Below are 24069 nucleotides of genomic sequence, written 5' to 3' on the forward strand. Positions count from 1 at the left end.
GTGACGTAATGTATACATTAAAACAAAACATGCAATAGAAAACACATTTCTAATATAACAAATGTGTAGGAGATTTTGACGTGATGTTTTTTCCGTCATTTACATGTTAAACCTTAAAATGGCTTGGCTCGTGCTTTTCCTGCTAGGGCCAGGCCAGGATCAGACTCTCTGCCCACCCTAAACGTTTGCAGGCCTGCCCACATCTGCCAGGAAGGAAAGCATCGAAGGGGTGGCTACTAATTGATGTTAAATAATGTCCCTGGACCTGAAAGGGCCCGTGGGGCAGCATAAGGGCATGCGCGTAAACCTGTGCGTCTCCGGCGGGGTAGGGTGAGTGGGGTAAGGGGGTGAGGGGGTGAGGCGGCGGGGAAGGGGTGAGGTGAGATTCCACCTCCCTGCACCAGCAGGCCGAGGCAGAGCACGGTGCGGTGGCACGTCCAGGCATTCCTCCCGGCCTAGGGGAGGTATCTCCAGCGAGCGCCAAGCCCTGACGCAGCCTGGCAGGGGGACTGCCCGAATTCCGTCCTCTGCACCCGTGCCAGGGCAAGGTGGCTGCAGGCCAAGGGCGAACAGAGCGCCAATTCTCTCCTTCCTGGCTATCTCCCTATAGCGCGGTGAATGCCAATTCCAGGGCCTTTTGGCGCCTCCGCCAGGCACAAGTTTGAATTGTCCTATAGGACGCATCTGGGGATTTCCAGATGATGGCTCAGACATGTCTGCAAGCGAGGGGAAGGCTTGCCTGTTGCATGACAGATTCTACCCCAGCCCTACAGTGTATTTCAACACCCCACTCTACCTCGGACCCTGGCAGTATAGTTCAAGCACTGCAAGAAAGCACAACCTGTTTACGGTCTCCCAACTCTAACACTGACTCCGCCTTTTCTTTCAAAGTTGATAAAAGGTTTCAAAGTTGATAAAAGGCGCACCCGTGAATTTTCTCGATTAAGAAAACCAGTTACTTAAGCAGAAAGTAAGCTGGTTTTCGCACTCCGTTGGCGTCGTGTTCCTACATGACCCGTCAGTCAACCTTATTGTCAAAATGCCATTTTTCAACACACACTTTTCAACACAAATCACTTTCTCTTTCACGAGCACCGAGCCACACCCTTAATGTAGGGAGTGTGGTAAAATACTCATTCTTCACTCGAGACCTAGTTGAGGAAACAGGGCGTGGTTGTCTGAACGCCAAGGATTTGTGCACAATTGAGTGCACCACGCGTCGGCACGATGAAAGGCGCATGCGCAATGGGGATGAAAGCAGGAGCTCCGACCCCCAGCTGCAAGCTCAGCACAAGTCTGCTCATACCTCCTCCACGTCCGCAACCCCCCCCCCTCTCAATCCTGCCCCGGCTCGCCCCCCGCCTCTCTCCTCTCAAACACCCCGGGGTGGTGGTTGGACCTGCCTTCCAGACGCAGCGCTACATTCCGAGAGAAGACTGGTTTCCAGCCACATCGTATTCTGGGAACTTTTAATAGAATTCCGACTTTTTAAAGTTTTTTTTAAAGTATGAGAAGCTTGAACCGATTAATACATTGTTATTACATGAAGTTATGTCACACAAGCTAGGACAATGATGATTTCACGGGAATTCCCAACAGTGACATCATACAAAGGCTCAAAATAAATGCGAAACGAATAAAATAATAACACAATCTAAATTAAATATATGCACAAAGAGAATCTAACAAAATGGATAACATAGGCAGAGGACTAGACGAATAAGTGTTGGCAAAGCCAATGGGTCTGGCAGTGGATGCCAAGCCGTTTGCCTTTGCTTCGTTTTGTCATGTCGTTTGTGGAAAAAAGCTAAAATCTCTTTTTGGAACTCAAGCACACACTGGCATAGCAGTTATGGCACAGAAGGGAGCAACTTTGCATGCTGCTTGTGAAAGGACAGAATGCCATCACTGGCAGCGACATTAGTCAATGTTTGAAGTGGGCTGACACTTTACCCCTTGCTATATGGTGTAGTCGGTGGAAGCAAAATGTATATTACACAAGAACAGATCACTGGATGAGGAGGGCTGGGTAAAAACCCCTGTAGGTATATTGTACACTTATAATGTTATCAAAATCAAAAGGTCTTGGCTAAAGGCAAATTGGAAAAGCATTACAGCCAAAACATGGAGCGTGTGCCTAAGTGCAGAGCAGTTGCTGCACAAGGGCTCCCCGAATGCCGGGAAGACCTCCTGCAGCCTCTTCAGCTGTTCAGGATCCAGTCTTGGGCATGAGGTGCGAGTTGTAGCCAGAGTGAGCAAACACTCAACTAGACCTTTGTATGTGACCCCAAACAGTGGGAAAAGGATAAACACCAGGGAAACCTACCTATGGATTGATGAAGGGTTGGGATATATGAAACAACTAAAAGGTTTCAAGCTATAGAATTTCATTTGACTATCTAAAATGGAGGTTTTATAGGGACCAGCACATATGGAAACATTTGAACACCTGTGCGGGGGACAAGAAATGAAAGTTACATTTTTTTTTGTTTTTATATCCCCAGATCCAGCATGCTTGTCAAAGAGCCACAGGCATGAGTATGGGTCTACTAGATTATTTAAATATAGAACTGGGTTCGGTCTAATCCTTTGACAAAAAGCAGTCTCACTCATATCGAAAACCCTGATAAACATGTCTGCTGATAACCCTGGCCATGTGTAATGGGGATGGAAATGGAGTATAGATCCACTGGAGGCTATAGAAAGGGAAGAGGCCAATGTAGACCCCAAAGGGGTGGTAATACTAACCAGCTTCATAGGCGAGCATTTAACATTTTTAGAGAGTGCGCAGATGCAATTATTCAATAGAGCACCTTGAAATATTGGGAGCGACTTCAATTGTCTATGGATTAATTCCACAAAGGGGCCTATTGTATTCAATTTACCCAGATTATGATATGTTGATGTTGTGGACCTAAATTGCTAACTAAAATGGGTGTGTGATGCAGGTCAGTATGTAAGAGGCATCATAACTTCTCTGCGGTTACAAGTCCCTTTCCTCCATTCACAGGTGGACAACATGCGTTGGCCTCTCGAGGCCACGGTTTACTCACCGGCTGTTGTTTCTCTACGACACAGCAACCCAGTTTGTGCCAAAAGTCACTCATGTCTCCGTCAGAAGTTTCCAGTTTGAGTCCAACTTGTCCACCCAGTCTTATTGTATTTTTAATAAATTAGGAAAAATGGCCTCGGTCAAAAAAACGAAGAGGGGTAAAGCAATGAAACTTCCACACCGGGGTCACTCCATGGTCGTGAAGGAAAATGATGCTTCCTTGAAAGAAGTAAAAAGTAATCCTTTTGATCCTTTCAGTCGAGTTATTCCTTTGGATAAACGCTATTCAACGGAAGCTGAAAAGAGGGGTAAAAAAAGAATGGAGAGTCAAACATGTTTAAAATGTATTACATGCATTTACATTTATGTATTCTTTATTGACTGTGACATCAATGCTCTGTACAGTAGGCAGGTATCTACACTTCAATTGTTTGGTAGACAATCACCATACTCTGGATCTTTGTTTGGTAAAGTCACGGTGGTGTGATTGGGTAAGTACACTTCCTAGCAATTCGCTCAAATCTCTGTACATAAATAAAAAATAAAAAAACACATCCCGCCATGCTAAGCAAGTGCCATACTTTTAATTAAGAGCACTGCTCTTAACTAAAACTACGGTAATCAATTCGGAGGAGGAACACTACAAATGACAATTTCCACACAGTTCGCAATCATGTAGAAGTTGGATAAAGTTTTCTAAGCTGGATCTAAAATGCAACATCACAAATCATAATTGTTTAACTAGCAGAAATTTGATCAAAAGATAAGGATAGCAAGACATATACTATAATTAAGTGGGGTGAATTTGTTGACCGTCTTCGAGTGATAAAACAATAATACACTATGTCCAATACTGTTCCAAGATGACTGCTCAGGAAATACAGCACTGGGCAGCCATCTTGGAATAGTATTGCACAAAGTGTATTGTTGTACAGTACAGAAACAGGTTAAAGGAATATATCCTACTTTCCCCCCACCCTGCTCCCCCTCCCCCAAGAATAAAGACACAGAGGGAAAGGAAACACAGAAAGGGAGAGAAGGAGATAAAAGAGAAGAGGACTGAGAGAAGACAAAGGAGAGAAAGAAGACAAGAGAGAGTGCTGGAGAAGATAAACAGTGAAAAAGAGACATTAGGGGAGCGCAGAGAATGGGGAAGAAGGGCGCAAGTGGGAGAACGAAGACAGAAGTGTGGCAGAGATTAAAGGGAAGGAGAAAAAGAGAGAAGGACATGTGAGTGGAGAGAGAAGTGTGGGAGTTAGTAAAGAGAAGGAAGAGAAAAAAAGGGAAGATAAAGAAGGAGGGGAAAGATGAGAAGGGAGAAAATCGACAGGAGAGAGTTAGAGGTGAAGAGAAGGAGAGCAAGAAAGAATTACCTCTGCTCTTACTTGTAAGACAGGAATGATATCCTATCCTCCCACTCCAGATTAGAGCACAGGAACCATGTTACTCTACCCACTCTCCCTCCATACAAGAGCAAGTACTGGAAGACCTACTCTCAGCAGACCAATAAAGTGTAGAGAATGTAGAGAAAACAATCCTACACTAGCCTCCTCTCAAACAAGAAAATACTGTGTTTTTACTGCCTTTGAGTTAATAAGGACATGCACTAAACCCCATCATCAGGCTACCTCAACCATAGCAGAAGTAACTATAAAAATAATAAACTATAGTTTCAGAGCAAACTTTTACTGAAGAAATACTTAAAAGAAAGGTGACATTAGGGACAACTAGAATACACTGCCAGTCAGAACTGGATGCGGGGCATCAAAACAGGATTAAAAGACTAAAAATGATGTACAGAGCGTGCTGAATCCGAAAACTGAATGGCCCACAATATGTCGGTTTCAGACAAACTACACTGTCTCCCAGTACCTTATGTACAAGAAATTGCAAATTGCAAACTAGTTGAATACTGGTTTGCACATGCTAAAGCAAAGGATTTCTATATTAAATGGTTTATTAAATAAGAATTGCTTATACTGCAGTTAGCACTTGCAAATTACCATCAACTAGAAGCAGGTAGTAACTAGGTGCAAACTAAGAATTAGAACATTGGAATGTGGAGCACTCCGTTGCAGACAATGGAGTGCTCCGTGCTTCTACCGGCCGGTAAAAGGTACGAAGAGCAACATTCCAATGTTGTTTAAACAAAGGACTCTCGGAGCCCGAGGGGATTGAAATCCCCTCGGGCTCAGAGGCTTTTGTTCAATTGGTTAGAACATTCTGCCCTCTAGTGGTAGAATGTTCTAATAGCCTTATAATCCTTCGTATAATCCTTCGTAGCTGGGCTATACCCGCTCCTTTGTTAAAGGCCCTAGCCTTCGGCTCGGGATTTTAACGCTGGAGCGGGCCTTTAATAGCCGGTATAGCCCGCTACGGAGGGCTATAAGGCTATATTAACACAGGCAATAGTCCTCGCCTTTGGGACCTTATAAGTGTTTAGCCATGCAGCACATTATGTGGGTGCTGTGCTGCCAGGGATTGAAGAGCTATACAATTAGTACATACTGGGTCATGCAGTGTGATTCAGGAATAAATGCTTGCCTCAGGAAACGTTTATGGATGAATTCTAAGGCTTTTTAACGCACAGACAGTTAAGACAAGTGCCTCGATGCAAGTCACCAGCGCTATAACATTCTGTGTGCGACAGCATCGCTAGAGTATTGAACAGCCTATGAAGTGAAGTACTTTCCAATGGCAGAGACGTCACATTACTCCTCCCCTAGGTCTCGATTTACCAGCCACCCTCTCCAGAGTTTTCCACCAAAAACACAGCTTACACCATCCATTTACCAGCAAGACCCACAGCCTCAACCTCTGTTCTAGCCCCCTGGGTATAGGAGCACTGGACATAGCAACAACAACAAAATACTCCCATTTGTCAGGTAGATGGGAAATAATGTATAAACAGGGACGATATTGGCATCACCATCACTGCGCAGGTAAATACACAAAAATTAACCTGACATTGTGTAATGTAGTTAACTCTCATGTAAAGCGCTACGAAACCTTCGGGTCACTAGAGTTCACATTATAGAACAAAAAAATGTCTCAGTCCCTGGGGAGCTGCCGTGAATGTGCCTTGAAATTAGAGGTCTGAGAAGAAGAGGAGGATGTGGACGACAGGAAGAAGCAACGGGCGGGCATGCAGCTATGTGGGAGGGACAAATGCTGCTCCCAATTGTCAGGTAGAGGGGAAATAAGGAATGAACAGTGGTGGTGTGGGCATCACTTAATCTCTGCACACCTAAAAATAAAATAATGTGACAATGTACAATATAACAGGCACTTTTGTAAAGCGCTTCAATACCTTTAGGTCAGTCAAGTTTGCTCTCAATAAGAATGCTACCAAAAATGAATCTGACATTGTGTAATGTAACCAGTGCTCATGTAAAGAGCTTCAACACCTTTGGAGCGCCTGAGTTCACATTATATAAACAAGCATCAGAGAAAATGTAACAGGAGTTGCCCAAGCCTTGCCCATAACTGTGCTGCAAGGCTGGGCTGTTGAAAGTCCAGTGACCGAGGATCGCTAAAGCAACAAGAAGCAAAGCGGGAGGGGTTTGTTGGAAATCCTCGCACTTTTGAAGTCAGAGAAAATTAAAGAGGAGATTTAGAAACCAGCGTCTGACATTTCACCTCAGTATTTGACCGGGGCAGGGAGATTCAGTGATGGGCACCGAAGCTGAACCAGCGAAGATGGGCAAACTGACACAAGCAAAAAAAATGTCCCCAAAATCAAACACCGAGAACAAAAGCGTATTGCTAACAGTAACTGGGCGGTGCTCTGTGGGAGGAACCCAAACACAAAAAGGAGGGACAAAGAGCAAGCATTTTTGAATGACAATCGAAGGGACAGATACAAAGACAATGGGCCCACAGATTGAATACAGCAGGTCTGGAAGAGACAGCACATGTGCTGCCTGGGCTCCACCAACAAATGGAACCAGAATACTTCAGTTTATTTTACAATTGTTGTGTTATATGCTATGGTGAGGAGACACGTTTTTTTGGCTGGACTACCAAGGAGAATAAGGAGGCAGGAAAGGATTTTTAGGATCACAGTTATACTCTTTGACCAAACAGAGGAGATGAATAGCAAGCACAGACTCTGCAGTAAGGTCATTTTAGAATGTATATATGAACAGGACACTTTATGAAATAAGGCTATTCAAACTCATTCAGGTACCTGTACGCGACACGCAGATGTCAGGGCATTGTGGCTGGAGGAATATCTCCGAGTGCACTGCCCAAAGTGTCCAATCATTTTTTTGAAGCCATATTTCTCAAAACCAATATTGGTTTAGTATTCCCTAATGCTCAAATCGAGTTTCAAGATATGAACATTGGATTTTTTTCGTATTGCCCAATTTCCACAAATAACTTGCTATATAGGTAGAACTACAGTAGCAATATGCCCATCACCACTTAACTTCTGTATCGGAACAGAAAAAAGTATCATTTTCTAAATATTCAGCTAGTATGCAAGTAGGTCATTAGATTGTCCAGGATGCACCCCTGATTTGCATCTTTTCCGCCACTGTTGCATTCACAACTGGTTAACACATGAACAGCTTGGAGATTGAGGTTCTTTAGATGTGCAATGCCTATATGACAGTTAATATGATGTAAACCAAGTTTACTTATGTAACCTAATATTAATGTTTCTGGTGGCAGTGTACATCCAGTTTGACCATGGATAATGACTCCATGTCAAATTCCTGTCAGCACGGGAGGGAAGATGCAATACAGTAGACAGGAAAACATCATCGGTGACTGAGTGTACAATTGGCTTATTAAAAGGACATTTCTGGATTCCGCCCCGATGATTTCAGCAGGTCAACTCGGCGTTGGGTGAGTTTTTGTGGGAGGGGGGTACTGCACGGGTGGCTCTGCGAACATGTTTTTTATCCACCTACACGGGGGCTTGCTACGTCTGATGTTCTCTCTTATTATCAAGCGGCGCACCTGCTGGTGCTCAACGAGTGGTGGTATCGGGATCAGGGAGACCCGGCCTATGCCGTGGAGCGGAACTTAATGGGCTCCGAGTCTGTACACGCCCGGTTATACTCCGCACCGCACCGGAAGTGTCTTCCGTCCGCCACACAGGTGGTCTTTTATGTCTGGAAGCGAGCACTGGGTAGGATGGGGTGGTGGAACGTGCTGACTCAGGAGACTCTCCTTTGGCGCAATGGTCGGTTTCCTGATCTGAGAGCCCTGCGGGGATTCGAGGGCTGGGACGCGATAGGGATTTCTTCATTAGGCGATGTCATGACAGGAGGTACCCTGAAGTCCTTTCAGAATTTACAGGAGAAATACGGGATGCCACAATCCCAATTCTTTAAATACTTGCAGTTTAGGCACGGGCTGCTGCCCTCCCTGACTGACATGGGGCCTCTCCCTGAATTTAGTCCTCTAGAGGCCAAGGTTTTTATGGGAGAGCTCCTAGACAAAAAAATGTCACGCATCTATCAAGCCCTGGTGCACCACTGCTCCACCGACCTTCACAGACTTAGGCCTGCATGGGGAGGAGATGTAGGGGACTTGGAGGAGGAGGACTGGGCAGAGGCACTAGCTAGTCCAAGGGTGCCGCAATCTTCACGCGCTTACACCGGATTCAATTTAAATATCTGCACCGCACATACTTCACCCGAGAGCGCCTTTGGAGGGCGGGCATGATCAGCTCACCCGATTGCCTTCGTTGCGGGGTGGCAGAGGGTACACTAATGCACACGGTCTGGGGGTGCTCGGGATTGCAAAGGTTCTGGAGAGGGGTGGTTGCCTGTATGTCAGAAGTCTTGGGGTGGGAGCTCCCACGTCCACCAAAATTAGCTCTGTTGCATGTGATGGAGGGGGTAGGAGGCAATAGGTACAAGCGCCATCTGCTATTCTTGGGCCTTACGCTGGCAAAGAGAGACATTGCCAGGGCATGGAAGGCGCCTCAAGCTCCGCCGTTAGCGGCCTGGAAAAACGGGATGGACTTCTGTATGGGTTTTGAGCAACCTGTGTTTATGGCCACGGGGTGCCCTCGAAAGCATTTTAAGATCTGGAAGAGATGGGCGGATTATCGATGGTTGGACCTGGACCCGCCGCCTGAGAAGGCTGTCCTTCCAATGATTTGACTGGTGGCACATGTGTGGACAGGAGGGAGTGTTCCGCTGGACTGGGCATGTAATTCTAAGATTTGTCCGTGTATATAGGTGGCAACGTTGACACAAACGGAGGGAGGGGGGAGGTTTTTGTTGTGGTTGTTGATTTAGGAACAAAATGTCTAGGATTATACTGTTGATGTATTGATGTGTGCAGACGACTCCGGAGCTATGCATTATATATGCTCAAGGACATTTCTGATGAAGTGGAAGAGCATTATAGTATATGCAATTCTAAAATAGTAGCACGCTGTGCTATGTTGTATAACATTGCTATGTTGTATAACATTGCAGCCAGAAAGGGCCAACATATGCTCAAAGTGATGATTTACCACCCGATTGTCAACTTACCCCGGTATTGATGCAAATGGAGAAATGGAAGGAAGAAGACTGTGCACACAAGTAACCAACAACTATTTCTGAAGTAGATCATATATATATATTTTATATAACTATGAAAATATTCGTAAACGTAATGCAATATTTTTAAACAAATAAAAAAAATGTTCACTGGTCTTTACAATACTAAAGAAAGAGCAGTTTATAACAATACGAGTATAATTAAAAGTTTTGAATAAAATCTAATTTTTCCCCAAATACTTTAAAATCCCCAAAAATACAATAAAATTCACATGCTCTATGTCTGCCTTTCATTACAGTACTCATTTCCGTTGAACTTGTAGGTGCTGTGCCCTGTACCACTACACTTTGTCTCATTCTGTGACTTAAGTTACTATGCTCCTGCGCAGACACACTAACGGAGGCATGTTCACTTTCACCATCCTGGGCTCCCTCTGGACTGGAAACGTGTGGTGTACATTTCCTCCGCCACATTAGTTACTCTTTGTAGACACTCAAATGCTCCATCTCGATTTACAAATTCACATAGCGAGACAACACCAGAAGCAGTTGCCAGGCGATCCACAGAGCTCACAAAACCATGCAATTTCATTTCAAGGTGTCTGTATTGTCGATATAAGGCCTCATCATATACGACTCCACTGAGAGCAGTGAAAGTCTGAACTTATTTCATGCCCCACAGCCTCATGTTATTCACTGATGTTTTTTAACCCAGATGTTATGGCTCTCACTAGACCAGTAATGCTTTCCCCATAAAACGCAACACTTGCAATTGCTGTTTTTGTACTAACAGCAAAGATCTCTTTCTCTATTTGTTGGAATTGGAGAGCAGATGTTGATTTTGCCTGCCTACCTCCACTTACATCAGATCTAGGTCTCCTATATACTCTATGCCTTGCTAAGAGTGTACAAGTACTCGAAAGCACATGATCCTAGCCAAAAAAACAAAATAGTCGGAGTTGACTTTTGAATATCAATGTGCGTTATACAACTTTTTTCTACTCTGGAGAAGAGGGAAGGTCTTTATCACAACTAGGTGGCAAAGCTATGCTTGAAGGTGGGTTCTATAATTTCCTCCATTGGATTTGCAAAGGGAACTGTTGAAGGACCACCATCAGTGTGACCTCTCTTTTGTACGCAATCTTAAGTCACACCATTTCATTACAAATGGGGGTGGGGTCGCACACTACAGTCCTTAGGGGCGATCCCGCTGGTGTGTCAGTCGTGTGCGACCCCACCCCCAATCGTAATGTTAAAGCTCCCTCGAGCAGTTGGCTGACAAGCCTGGGACCCCGCACCTGCGCGCCCGAGTGGTACTAAACCTGGCAATATTTGGCAGCCACCGGCAACCCCAGAACACGGCCTAATCCCTGCTGATGAGGGGTAAATACCCCGAAACACGTGTCCAGGGATGGCGAAGATAGCAGAGAATCGAAAGAAGATGCATCGCGGAACACGAACTACACTTACCACAGTCCTTAGGGGCGATCCCGCTGGTGTGTGAGTAGTGTGCGACCCCACCCCCAATTGTAATGTTAAAGCTCCCTCAAGCAGTTGGCTGACGAGCCTGGGACCCCGCACCTGCTCGCCTGAGTGGTACTAAACCTGGCAATATTTGGCAGCCACCGGCAACCCCAGAACACGGCCTAATCCCTGCTGATGAGGGGTAAATACCCCGAAACACGTGTCCATGGATAGCGAAGATAGCAGAGAATCGAAAGAAGATGCATCGCGGAACACGAACTACACTTACCACAGTCCTTAGGGGTGATCCCGCTGGTGTGTGAGTAGTGTGCGACCCCACCCCCAATCACACCATTTCATGCTTCCGGATTTTGTCAATATGCGCTTTTTGACCACAACAGTGTTTATACAATCTTCTACTCTTGTATGCTCACCCAAATTATTTTTTAGTACTTTACAATGTTTTTCTAAAACGTGTCATTATTTGAGATGCAATGCTCAATCAGAATTTCCAGATACATATCTGACATTTTGAGTTTTCTCTTGTGTCTACCCTACTCTTGCAGTGGCTCCTGCCTGGACCCCAAAAGTTCTCCTGCTCCAGTGAGATGTGTGGTCTCCAAACAAAGCCAACGATGTGCCTCAAGGAGGTTACTTCCTAGTTGTGATGTCATCAGGAACTACCAACACAACATTTGCTAACGAACAATTAAACATTTTCAATGAGCGAATACAAATTCACAAAAAGCAGATTGGTTAAAATGAGTTTGCAAAATCTACTGAATCACAAATAAAGTAATGGCAGTACTGATACATATGCTTTTGTCATTCGGAAATTTTGATTTGTTATTTTAGACTAATACCAAATCACAAAAAGATTTGGCAGTAGATCTCGTCCTAAATTAACAAGCCCTAGACAACTAGTCAAAACTCGCAAAACTCTACGTTTGTCCTTCTGAAATCTTCTTCGCAACCACAAACAGTAATAAAGCATCCACTGGAGAAGCATGGCTTCTGGAGATCAGAGGGCCTAGAATGATGCCACTGTACCTTTAACATACAAAAAAATAAATAGTTATGGTTTGGTGGACATTTTGTCAACTTTGGAGCCCAGAGAACCAAAATCTAATGCAGACTTATCCTGCTGGGTAATCCCAAGCAAATGCTAACAATGATCTCTTATCAGCCAAAGATGGGAACAGTCAATAGCAGGTTGAACACCCATATTCAGTTCTAGATACAAAACCTGATACCGATCACAGACTTCCCAAATTTTCAATATTCTAAAAAGCTCACAGGATGAGCCAACTGCACTTTTACCTAACCATGCTCCCAGCTAGTCGCTGAAGAGTTTCAGTATTTCATGATTTTATTAGTATACAAATACCATAGTCACAAACGTGGAAATATTCACTCATACAAAACACATTTGAGTGGTGGAAAACATGTTTATAAACTCTGCTCGTTTGAAGGCAAAGCATCACATGAACTTGTAGGACAGCTTGCTGGAAGAGACGAATCATGGAAGAGGGGCAGGGAGAGCCATCTGGGGTTATGGAGGATGTACATTTAACCAAAACATGTTCCCTCAGAGAAAATGAGACATCGGTTGTTTGCCAAGGCCCAACCCAGAGCCTTGGCCGAAGCTCTACCTGCAAGTCTTTTGCAGGGCTCAGTACCAACTCGAGCCTTGTCCTGCTGTAAAGCAAGACTCAACAAGCGACTGAAACTCTTGAAGGAGAAGGCAAAGTGAGCCAAGAGGTGATGCAATGATAGCACGTACGCCATGCAGCCGCCTCTTCGGGTGAATGGGCTCAACAACACCAAAACCCTGGCACAAAGGATCAGTGAGATTGGTCTACCCTTTGAGCTCCAACATACTGACAGTGCTGCAAAGGCAAATAGCAGCACTTGGATATCAGACCACAAGCACACAAACAAAAGCTGGAGTTTGAGACAGATTCTGTCGGCAAGCTAAGGCCACTCAGCCTCTTTTATTATTAAATGCACAGAATGATGTCAGATTTTGAAATGAAAATTGAACAAGTCTCTACCCAGGTCATTCTTGCACGAGTTAAGGAAATAAGGCGTGGTGTGGCTTGCAAGGCCCAAGCGCTGCCAAAATTGCTACCAATCTGAGAATGCCTGCTCTATTTTGGAAACAGATTTCCAGAACACTCAGTGTCTTGGAAAGTCTGATAGGTTTCAGGCACAGTGTCCCAAGAAAGGCTGAAATGGTCTCTGAATGGTCATTACGATTGTGACATCGTTTCAGTTAGCAGTCGATGTGGTCCCTTAGAACAGAGTTAGTAGACTTACGTCGGCCCCCGAGACAGCTTGAGGTGTGCCAAAAAGCCTCATTTTCAAAAACAATATTGATAAAATGATATACATACAAAAGGGATATTGCTCCTAGTTGGTGTTCTGAAATAGCACCAATCACCGAAAATGGATGAACGGTATGGATCAGTGTGCCCTCACAGAAAGAGATGTAAAGGGCTAGAGCATGCCCCCAAAAAGACAGGATATGGGGGGCCCTGTCAGAAATATTACCCATAACATAATACGTGTCATTTCACCCATATTGGTCTGTCAGTTAGAAAAACCGTACGAGCTTATTGCATAAGGAATGCTACGGGATGCCATATCCTAGAGGACCTGTGTAGTGTGCGTCTATATAATGCTCGTTACTGTAGGCATTCTTACAATAAACAGGTGGGTAAACACTGGTAAGTCAGAATTCTGTCTTGTTGATCTCTATTCATACTCATGACGCATCTGCTTTTGGATATTTCTTTCAGGGATGAAGACATTTCACGGCGACAGATGAAAAGTGGCTGGGAGTTGGTCTGTGGCGAATCTCAGGTGTATGTGGTCAGCTGCAACGCACCCAATTTAGAACTAGAAATATGGGTGTTACTAAAATTGACGCCCCCAGCATTTCTGAAAAGCTGAGTATTCCAGGTTAAAAAAGGGTTGTTTACACAACTGTAGTAGTTTATAAATACATAAGAACAGGAAAGGACTGTGGGTGATATTGCAGCACTACTGCAAAACTGGCCCCCAGTCTCAGTGTTCTGACTGAATAAGTTGTACCCTTCTCTGCATAAATACGTTTTGTTATTGAACAATCAGTGGGACTCCATGCATTCCCTTGGTCTTTTCCAGATTTCCAAGACGACTAACCATGCCTCTCAATTTTACTTTTTCACTTTCATGTTCCAGCTTTTTAATTTTTTTTTCTTTCGATCATTTTCACTCTGTACAATCACAGAACTCGGTATACAGGAAAAGTGGTAGAACCGTTAAACCGGCTGCGGCTTTGAAAGGCTGACAGAGCAAGGGCAGACAAAGCTGGTGTTTTCAAAAAGGCCCTTTCTCAGCCAATGAATGAAGGTTCCGCAGAATGGTGGAAAGAAATTCCTGGCAAAGACAGCAGCTCTATAAACAGCGGCCCGCCTGGGAAAAGGCGAAAAAAAGCGGCTAAAAATACCGTTGTGACGCTGCTGGAGTCGAACCCATCCATTTACTCACCGAGAGGAAAGACCAACAAAGGGTTTCTCAAGCCGTGGGTCTGAGCACCAGGACAGGACGTCGATTATAAACAGACCTCGCACGGGATGGCGCGTGGCCCAGAGCCAATGCTTTTAAGAGGGAGAGACAAAATCTCGCGATAGTTCAGTGAGTCGCGCGCCAACGCATTGACCAATAGAAGCCTCTGTTTAAGCTTGAGCCTTTCATCATCCCGGGGAAGATTAAAAAGTGGACCAACTGATGAAACTAATAGTGGGGTCTGTCATTATACGTTTCCAAATTAACACAGGTTTAAATATAAAGGGGAAAAACGACATCAGCAGCCCGTTTACCTTTTAAGTAAATGTGAAAATAGTGGATGGAGCTTGTGAAATGGCAGGGCAGCAAGTCACAGACTAAAAGAAACAGCAGACCGATTTTTCCTTACACAACAGCCATAAAACAACCCGAGACAGGGTTGGCCTCCTTAACACACTAATCAGGCAGTAAAGAAAATAATACAATCTCCCCTTGGGCTGATCATGCATTCAGTACAGGCTTTATTAATGGAGATTTTAATAAACCGACAGTAAACCAAGACTACATTACAACTCTTTTCTTTAAAGGTTATTTCTTCATCGTCACAAATTGCTCAAGCCTCCAGAACAACGGCAGACATGTCAACAGACTTTCAACGTGACCGTCCAAAAAAAAAAAAAATGGAGACTGGAAAGAAACTGATTTCTCTCACATTTCGTTTTTTGGGGGGTAATAAGCTATTTCGTTTTCATAAATTGTAAGTTATGCTTAGTTCATCTGTTCCCAGACTTGGGCACTTTCACGTTTTACTGCTTTGCATTTATCAGTCATCTCGACTAGAACAATTCCTTCTGGGTCTCATAAATTCTACAGGGGCTCCTAACTGAAGAAGTTGCCCCTAAAAGGCATTCTTTGTTGAAAGTCTGCGGCACTTTTTTTGCTTTTCCCTAAAGTGAACTTTCTTGAAGTCCTGTATAGTCACAGAATCCCACCTTGTCACTCCAACCAGACTAACTCTTGCTTACTGGAAAATAGGAATATTTGCAGAAAGGCAGGAGTCTTTAAAAGTAGTCAGACTGAATCTGCCCCAGACCCACCAACCTTAGAAGACCAATGACAGATTCAGTACTTATTCTGTTGGTAGATGGTTCTACAAGAGGTTGTTCAGGGGTTGAAACTAGATTGATTCTACCACCAAAGCACCAACCTTTGCAAGTCCCATGTCAGAAGCCCAGACACTAACTCACATAACCTACAAGTCTCTGAGACCAATATATAGTAAACTCAGGATAAAGTAGTAGTTAAGTGGGACCTTTAGAACACTCATACCTCATGACTATCTCTAAATATGTGACAATGTGGGAGTGAAGTTGTGGCCACCTCTGTACAGTAAACCTACTGGAAAAGGTTTTTGAAGAAGTTTAGTGTTCTATGTGATTATATAGCACCAACATGCTGCCCTGGATGCTTCAGGCCACTCGAAAAACAAGCAAAAGCGTACAGAAATGGCAATACCTAGGGACTGTGACCACTGTGCACTAAGAGTTATGCAGAAAGAGGCAATAATCTCTCTTCTGAGCAGTGAACCATACCACGTGGCCCCCAAAAAGCGGACAGGTTTTATTTGTAAGTACACTCCTCGTTCTTGGGTAACATTTAGATAAGGGTGAACATCAATGAGCAAATGTAGTGACCAAATGTGTTGCCAGCGCACAAGAGTTGCAGGCACCCATTTGGATGAAGTTGTGGTCACCCGGCTCATCTTGGGCCACGTTTGGGTTTCTATAGGTGGAAACCGAGGATTTCCTGCCCTTCAGGATGAGAATGAATGCTTCACGGCTACAAATGTTGGACCGGAAGTGCATTTTTTACAATCTCGTCCACTCATAATTGAGGGCCAGATGAATTATTTATTTGAAAATAAATAAGAAAAATAAAATAGTGCAGGTGCCTACAGTTAGATAGTGAAGGGGCCTACAGTTTTTTGAACGATCTGCTGCAGATACCAAAGCCGCCCAGTCTTCATTCCACCTCATTCTTTCACACCCTGCACTTCCTGGCTCTTTACCAAACTCCTGCCAGCTCTTTCTCATCTATGCTTGGTCATGGGTTTGCCGCATTTCCTTCTCCTTTCACTCTCTTGCTCCAGGTCAAAGTCTGATCATGAAAAATAAGTCCCTCTTTTAGCTACTATTTAATTCCTACTTGTGGTGCTGCAAAGTGGTACACTCCTTGCACGAGTTACTGGTCACCTATCCGCTATTCAACTTTCACTTATGATGTAAACCTTTTTCCCCCCAGACCATATTAATGTTCTACGTGTGGTAAGATGGCAAAATAGTGAAATGACGCCACAGTCTGTCGCTTTGTGCCACTTAATTTGGTTAGGTATACCGCATCATTTGGACCTCCGTTGCTGCACAGTTTCAGCGGCCTTGCCCACATGCCAGGCCTTCCTTGCACGATACGACAGGGTCCTAACTACTTGGAGGGCAAAGGACCGTCTAATCTTTCTGCTTTTGGAAGTCTGGCGACTTCAAAGGACATACCTTTCCCTCCCAGGCCTTGTGAAGGGCAGGATATCCCCCGTTTCCTCCTCTGGGGCCCTCGACGCTCATAATATCTGGACAAAGATCGCCATTTTCAAGCCCGCAGCCCGTGTGCATTCCCAACATTGCTGGGCACAATCGCACACTTCTTCACGCTGGCACACAACTGTGACAGAACACAAGGACCGACCACACCAGAGGCTTGCAGCCTGCAAGCCTCCCCCCCATATCCGGCCCATTTCAAACTTTGAATAACAAACCACAGACAAAGCCAAGAGGCCTTACACCGAACAGACTGTTTTAAGCCAGAGAGGTTTCTTGTGGTTTACTGTAAAAACTGAAAAGGGTCTTCACCCCTTGCTTTTCTGCCATTTACTGTCTGCCTTTCTCTCTTCTTCGATAAATAATGCCACGTAGGGTTAGCTATACAAACACCGATGTATAAACGGCAATTGATTCAACCTATGCTAACCCTGTAACAGCAGTTGCGAATGTTTTCTTGTATAAAAATAAATAAATACAAAATAAAATAAAACTGAAAAGGGTCACCGAGGTCTTTCACATTATAATGAGGATTAAAATTAAAGTTGCGAGTCAGCCATGTGACTGACTTTACCTCAACCCTACTGGCACTGGAGGGGAAAACGGATCCACCCTCATACCCACTTTTCTGAGGAAGCAGAAGGGACTTATCCAACACTGCCTCCATGGAAGGCTTTTCGATGGCTCGTCCCAGGCCTACCGCCCTCCACAAATCTTTGCTCGGCTAGGAAACCCACATCATTTTGGCCAGCACCTTAAAAGGAACAAGAAAGAAGTGCAGAAATGTCAAGACAAATAAAAAGGTGGATTTATTATAAACGTGCCCGCCGGCTGCACGAAGCAGGGCACACGCGGCCTGCCTGCCGGGCTACAAGCTCGTGCCAGCAGGAAGCACTGTGCCTGCTTAAAATACATTTACTTCCGTTGCACAGATTACATTTCATTTTCCAGAGCTGGGATCCCTGGCACGCTCACAGGCTGCCAGCAAGGAGCATTACAACCACGAGAGAGGCCACCGTCCCACTAGAGGCCTTCCACTTGACCCAGCGGCTCTTCAAAAGTGACTGGAAAAGGGACCACCACCCTTTAGCCAAATGCGGGCACCTTGAACCTTGTCCTTGAAAACTGGGTTGAAGATCAGATGCTTGAGATAGAGAAAATAGGGCTTGCGAGTGCCCATCCCATCCCCCTCATGAATATTAAGCAGCATTATGCAAATTGCGCAAAGTGTGGTTGTATGTTTTTTGTATGAAATTTCCACGCAAGTGCGTAATTTGCGCAATAAAGTCAATATGACACGAAATTGCATAACACGAAATTTGACCTGCCTAATTTAAATTTCTCTGGGCCCAGTTCCTCCTCGTACTCTCTTTGGTGAGCTTGTCCTCCCTCCCACTTTGAGAATTGTGTACTGGCACCCCCAGTGAGACCTGTTCAGAGTAGGAGCTCTTTTGAACACGCCTAGGAGGATGCTCAAACAGTCCAGGTTGCAAGCACATTTTCTGCAGAAGTCTTTCATGCGGTGGGTTCACATTTGACCAACCACTCCATTAGAATGTACTGTGACGAAGATACTGGATGGTCTCCCAAGTCCCGTCGTTTGTTACACCCACATAAACCTTTTTTCTTCTAAGGATGGAAAAATTATGAAAAGTGGTCTGAACAACAGATACCCGGTCCAGGAATACAGATACTGTCCCACGGATCCGCAAGACCTTGGCTGGAGGAAGATCCTAATCCTACCTCACCGCAAAGACTTGGAACTCCCCGCCTCTGCATCTTAAGGCAATCACTGTCACTGCCTCAATTCAGGAAGGACCACAAGACCTGGCTCTTCGACTGAACTGCAGAAGCCCCTGGGTGATTAGTCGCGCTTTACAAAAACCCTAATTGAGGAAAATTACTTGCCAGAGAATTAAACAAACACACATGCACAAAATACTCCACGTGATCTCAGACATGCCCCAGACGACCACTCTCTTATATATTTCATCACTAAATGATGCCATAGTCCACTGCAATTTTACTGGACACCATTCAATATGACTCGCGTCTAAATGATAAGAAACACACCCAAGTACAATATTGACAGACCACTTTGACACTTGTCAGCAAAGAACCCAGATCTCTTAAGGGGTCTAAGATTCCAAAAGTTTCATAGGCCTAGAAATTGTGGAACTCGCTAGCCAAATCAATCTAACATAACCCAATTTGCCAACAAGACAAGTCTAAAAAAAATCCTACGGTTTCAGCGCAAGTACATGAACCTCAATTTTCAAACCCTGAAAGGCTTGACGAGGATTAAATCTAAACTATCTGAGCACATTGATCATTGGTACGCTGTCTGTGGAAAGCAAAGGAAAGTCTCACTTCCGCTGCACAACCTTGGGGAACAAACAAAGCATCCTGGTGATATTTAATGTTTGTCTCCCAACGCAGGTATCAACCCATAGTGGATTCATTATACAGACCAACCAAACCCATGATCAGAGCCCAAGTCAAACTTCAGAGGACGTGGGACAGAATAGACAGCAGATTAGGTTGTAGTGGAAAGAGGTAGCTTGTCCTACCGGCTCTCATGGACTGCAGAAATATTCTGATCCATTGTGCGGAAGAGTTTATTATAATTCAAACTAGCAATCCCATTTTTCAGCAGAGAAAGGCGTAGAACAGTTTCACTAATTTCAATAAATTATTAGTTGATGATTGCATCACTATGATTGACCTCCGATGGAATTGGTTTAAATTTAAATATTCAGAGTATCTATTTTTAATAGAATTACAATTTACAATCCATGGCTGTTTTTGCTGTGCAAAACACATCAAAATTAGAGTAGGGTCAGAGGCCAGAGTTTAACGACTAAGCAGGATATACAGCCCCAAACTAACATCAACAAATACAAAAAATATCCTGCAGTCAACAGCTAGGAAGATAGAGAATGACCGTGCGTCTACATAGACTGATCAGAAAAAAATACACAAAATGTGTACGGATTTCCATCACTCACCTCCCCGACGGCTGAGACGACCGCCAGAGGTACCGACGGTTAGAGCGGTGCCTCCTTTGCCCTGAGCTGTTGCCAGGTGGGGTGAGGCTTTTCCTCCATACCCTTGAGATTTTTCCAAGAGGCAAGAGGAATGGAAAATGCGAGAAGTTAGACTCGCAGCGTATCCTTTTTTGTTTATCACTTGATCATATCACTGAATTGTTTGGCAGTAGCATTCTATACTCAAGAGGTCCTGATGAAAGCACTAGGTTAATCTTTACCCGGTTGTGCTGAAACATGTTGACCAATTCTTGTAAATGGACGGTTATTTGTTGAATCCGCCCTGTTTTTAATGTTTGTTCGGATCAGACAAGAATAAAATTTTAGTCTGATTCCACTTCAATTTTAGATTCACATCACACATTTTTTTGCACTGCACTTTCTTCCCATACACTCTTTTCATCAAACTTGCTCACATCTGTAGTAAATACTTTGTAAAACATCCTTGGGCTCCTCCATCACTATGGTGGAGTAGTAGCCCTACTAAGGAGACCCAGATGATGAAGCATGTCACCGGGACCGGTGAGTGATGGAAATCCGTACAAATTTTGTGTATTTTTTGCTGATCAGTCTATGTAGCCGCACGGTCATTCTCTATCTTCCTAGCTGTTGACTGCAGGATATTTTTTGTATTTGTTGATGTTTTTGCTGTGCTACAAGTGTCAATCACCTGAATCGGACTTGAAGGTATACGTTTGCACATCCTTCCTCACCAGTGCTGTGTTTGTGTTGCAGGTTCTGCAACTGCATTGAAGGGCGAGGCAAAACACATATTCAGAGTTTGGTAGAGGTAATGACCGGGATACTCTACTCTCCAAACATCTTGAGCACGGAAGAATTCAGGTGATTTATCTCAAACAACAATATAAGCCACAGGCATACTGATCACAAAATTCATTGATGCAATGTTCAAATGTCTACGACACCTTCAGCTTGGTGAAGGTACACTTGTGGGTCAGCAGTTATCCCTTTTACAAGTTTATGCTAGAATAGCCACCAGAGCATGCCGTTCATTCTGGTCTGCGGTGTGTACTAATTCAGATTTGCAAGCCTCCATCTTACGACTTTATCAGATTCAGACCCCAGTGATAGACAAAATGCTCCAATATGCTCCAACGGGGAGATCCACAATTGAACTATGTTCCATAAGGACCTCAGAACTTTACCCTATTCTGGAGCTGTGTTATCTCCACACGCGGCTGACAAATCAGGACAGTGGTGAAGCGGAAGCTTTGCTGGCAACCTGAATATTAATATCACAACCTCTCTTCTGATCATGTTTTTTCCCAAATTTCCATGGCACCGTCTACCTCCCCCAAAGGATTGTCACGTTGTTTATTCATTTCAAAATTACCCTAAAAACCATCAGAAAGATCACTCTCCCATGTACTGACTCACACACCACCCTCTACTTTACTCATGACGTTGCTTCATTGAACCTAGGCCATCATCCCACAGACTGCCTCATCCAGTCTTCGTGTTTTGTTTTTTTAAACCAGACCAAAACTTCCCACACTCACTCTTGCATACAGCTTACATTAGATCATGAGGTCATCGGGAACATCCAGCTCCCCTGCCATGCCTAAATGAGTCAGCGAAACATAAATTATTTTTCAACAGAGGAGACAGGCCATTTTTTTACGGCACATGACAAGTTCTCTTTTCAAATCTAACATCTAAGCCGGCAGAGCAGTGATATACTCAATTTCCAGACACGCTTCAGGAATGGACAGAAGAGAGATCCGTCTCAAAAGTTTCTTCACCTAGGAAACATGCGTGTCAATGTCAAGTAAGGCCCAACAAGAACCCAGTCCGCCTATTTTACTTACGGTCACCATCCCGGGCACAACCAGAGACCCCATAAAATATAGATAAGCACCTCCTGGCCCCTCCCATCTCATCATCCTGTGCTGAGAAAGGCCACCACGCCCACTACACTGGTCTGAGCCTTTCCAGCCCACTTATCCAATCTAGTTTGACAAATTTCTGCACCCAGTCCATCCAAACTGCCCATTTGTGGCAGGAATAACTGCAGGAAGATCAAGTTGCCATGCTCTGCAGATAACCTAGGCCCACTCTCTGTAGTTACACACCATCAGTAGGACCAACTTCCAGCCTGCTCTTGACAGACTCTGCACAGTCTCCAAATTTACACCTGCTCTCCAGAGTCCTCTCCCCCAAATGCATCTCCAACAGGGTAAGGAAAGCCACTTGTAGAACAACAGTGGCGGCCATAAAATGTGGGTGTTCCATTTGTAGATCTCCATTTCATGATCCATCTGCGAAGCACAAGAATGAAGTGCCACATTTTGGGAGCAGGCACGCCTCAGCTCGTCCGAGCACACTCTCAGTGCCTGCGGCAGCTGCTGCCTAATCATGCTGACATCACAGGGCAGCAAGCAGTTCTTCCTGAATATTACTAGCTGCTCCTGTTCAAACCTGCATCACTGCAACCATCCCTGGCAGACACAGCCAACATAGGACCTGCTCAGGCATCCCAGGCTGTCCTCAGCCCGGTGTAAAAAAAAAAAAAAAAAAGAAGAAATAATTATAATATAATGAAATCACTCTTTACTGAGTTTTTGGGGGAGTTTGGTCTGGGGACAGCGTTAACTCTTTCACCACTCAGGTTTTCCAAAAGATGTATAATAAAATATACACCTACAAAAGTTTTGGTCAATCCTCTTCCATTGATCTGTTCATGTGTCAGCCATTTTACTACCGCCATTATAGCATACAGCACTGAGCAATAGGACAGGCCGGAGCAATTATACAAATCTGCATTTGCGTAGTTTTCAGCATTATTATGGATTTGCTGCATTTGCCACATAATCATCTGCTGTACGATATACAGATTAACCATTTTGTACCTTGCTGCAATGGATCAAAAGTTACAAAAAATTAGGCTACTTGTGTTACAGAAAAGTGGAAGATCCTTCGCAAATGTTGACTGGTTACATTTCTGTAGCTTATTGCTGTATTTGGGTGCTAAACTGGTATTAATGAGGTGAAACCTTTGTGAAAAAATTTCAAAATATTAAAACTAATACCATCACAAAATGGGCTGCATTACGCAGTATATTTTGCGTTTTCCTGGTGCACAATTCAGTCAACCCTGCCACATAATTTTGTCCTCCCATTTCACATAATCCCAGTGGCCCTGGCAATAGGTCAACCCACTTATTTCTGTTTTACACTAAGAGTGACGGTATTTGCCTGATCACGTGCATAGCCACCTGAAAAGAAGTGCACTTCAATGGTCCGGACTGTTGTGGCTGGGCCGTTTATTATTATTATTATTATTTTTTTTTATAGATTTCCCAATGTTTTTCATATTTCATATGTTTGCAGAATAACTGAACTGCCTATGAAGGCCCATTGGCCTTTGCCAATGCTTGTTCTTTTTTCTTAAGAAATTACACCTGTGTGATTGCACCATTGGTGTACCCAGTTCCTTGCATTCTCTGGTAGAGAGTAATAGACAGCACAGGAGCTAGGATGATCTCTCTAGTATATCATACGCCACGACATGAAGGACGTTCTTGGGTAAAGGTGCACCGTCTACAAAGCCTTGGAATTACTTTGCATAATGCTTTTTCTCAGAGAACCACTAAATATGAAGAAGTAAGACAGCCCTGCCCAATAGGAGGCTGGTGAGATGGGACCCATTCCACCCTACTAAACACTGGCCATCTTAAAAAGAAATAAAAAATCCTCCATTAATGGTTGTCAGTAGTAAGGAAGCATAGAGGAAGGTAGTATTTTGCCTGCCTAATTAGATTTTTGATGGGGTTTACTATAGTCCATTATGAACCATGGGGTTTTCTTGGGTTTATGGTTCCCTTAACAAAACG

The 24069-nt window shown here is 44.2% G+C and overlaps 1 protein-coding gene across 1 annotated transcript in view; it reads right to left on the reverse strand.

Moving 5' to 3' along the window:
• The window catches only part of CDC42SE1 (CDC42 small effector 1), a 104851-nt gene that overhangs the window by 65233 nt on the left and 15549 nt on the right, over window positions 1-24069 (reverse strand). Inside the window, exon 2 of the mRNA XM_078668313.1 lies at window positions 3054-3348. Within this exon, the coding sequence (XP_078524439.1) occupies window positions 3054-3107 (54 nt within the window). The 5' untranslated portion in view covers window positions 3108-3348. The remainder of the gene's footprint in view (window positions 1-3053; window positions 3349-24069) is intronic.

The sequence above is a fragment of the Lissotriton helveticus genome, chromosome 12 (assembly GCF_964261635.1).
Source record: "Lissotriton helveticus chromosome 12, aLisHel1.1, whole genome shotgun sequence".
NCBI lineage: Eukaryota > Metazoa > Chordata > Amphibia > Caudata > Salamandridae > Lissotriton > Lissotriton helveticus.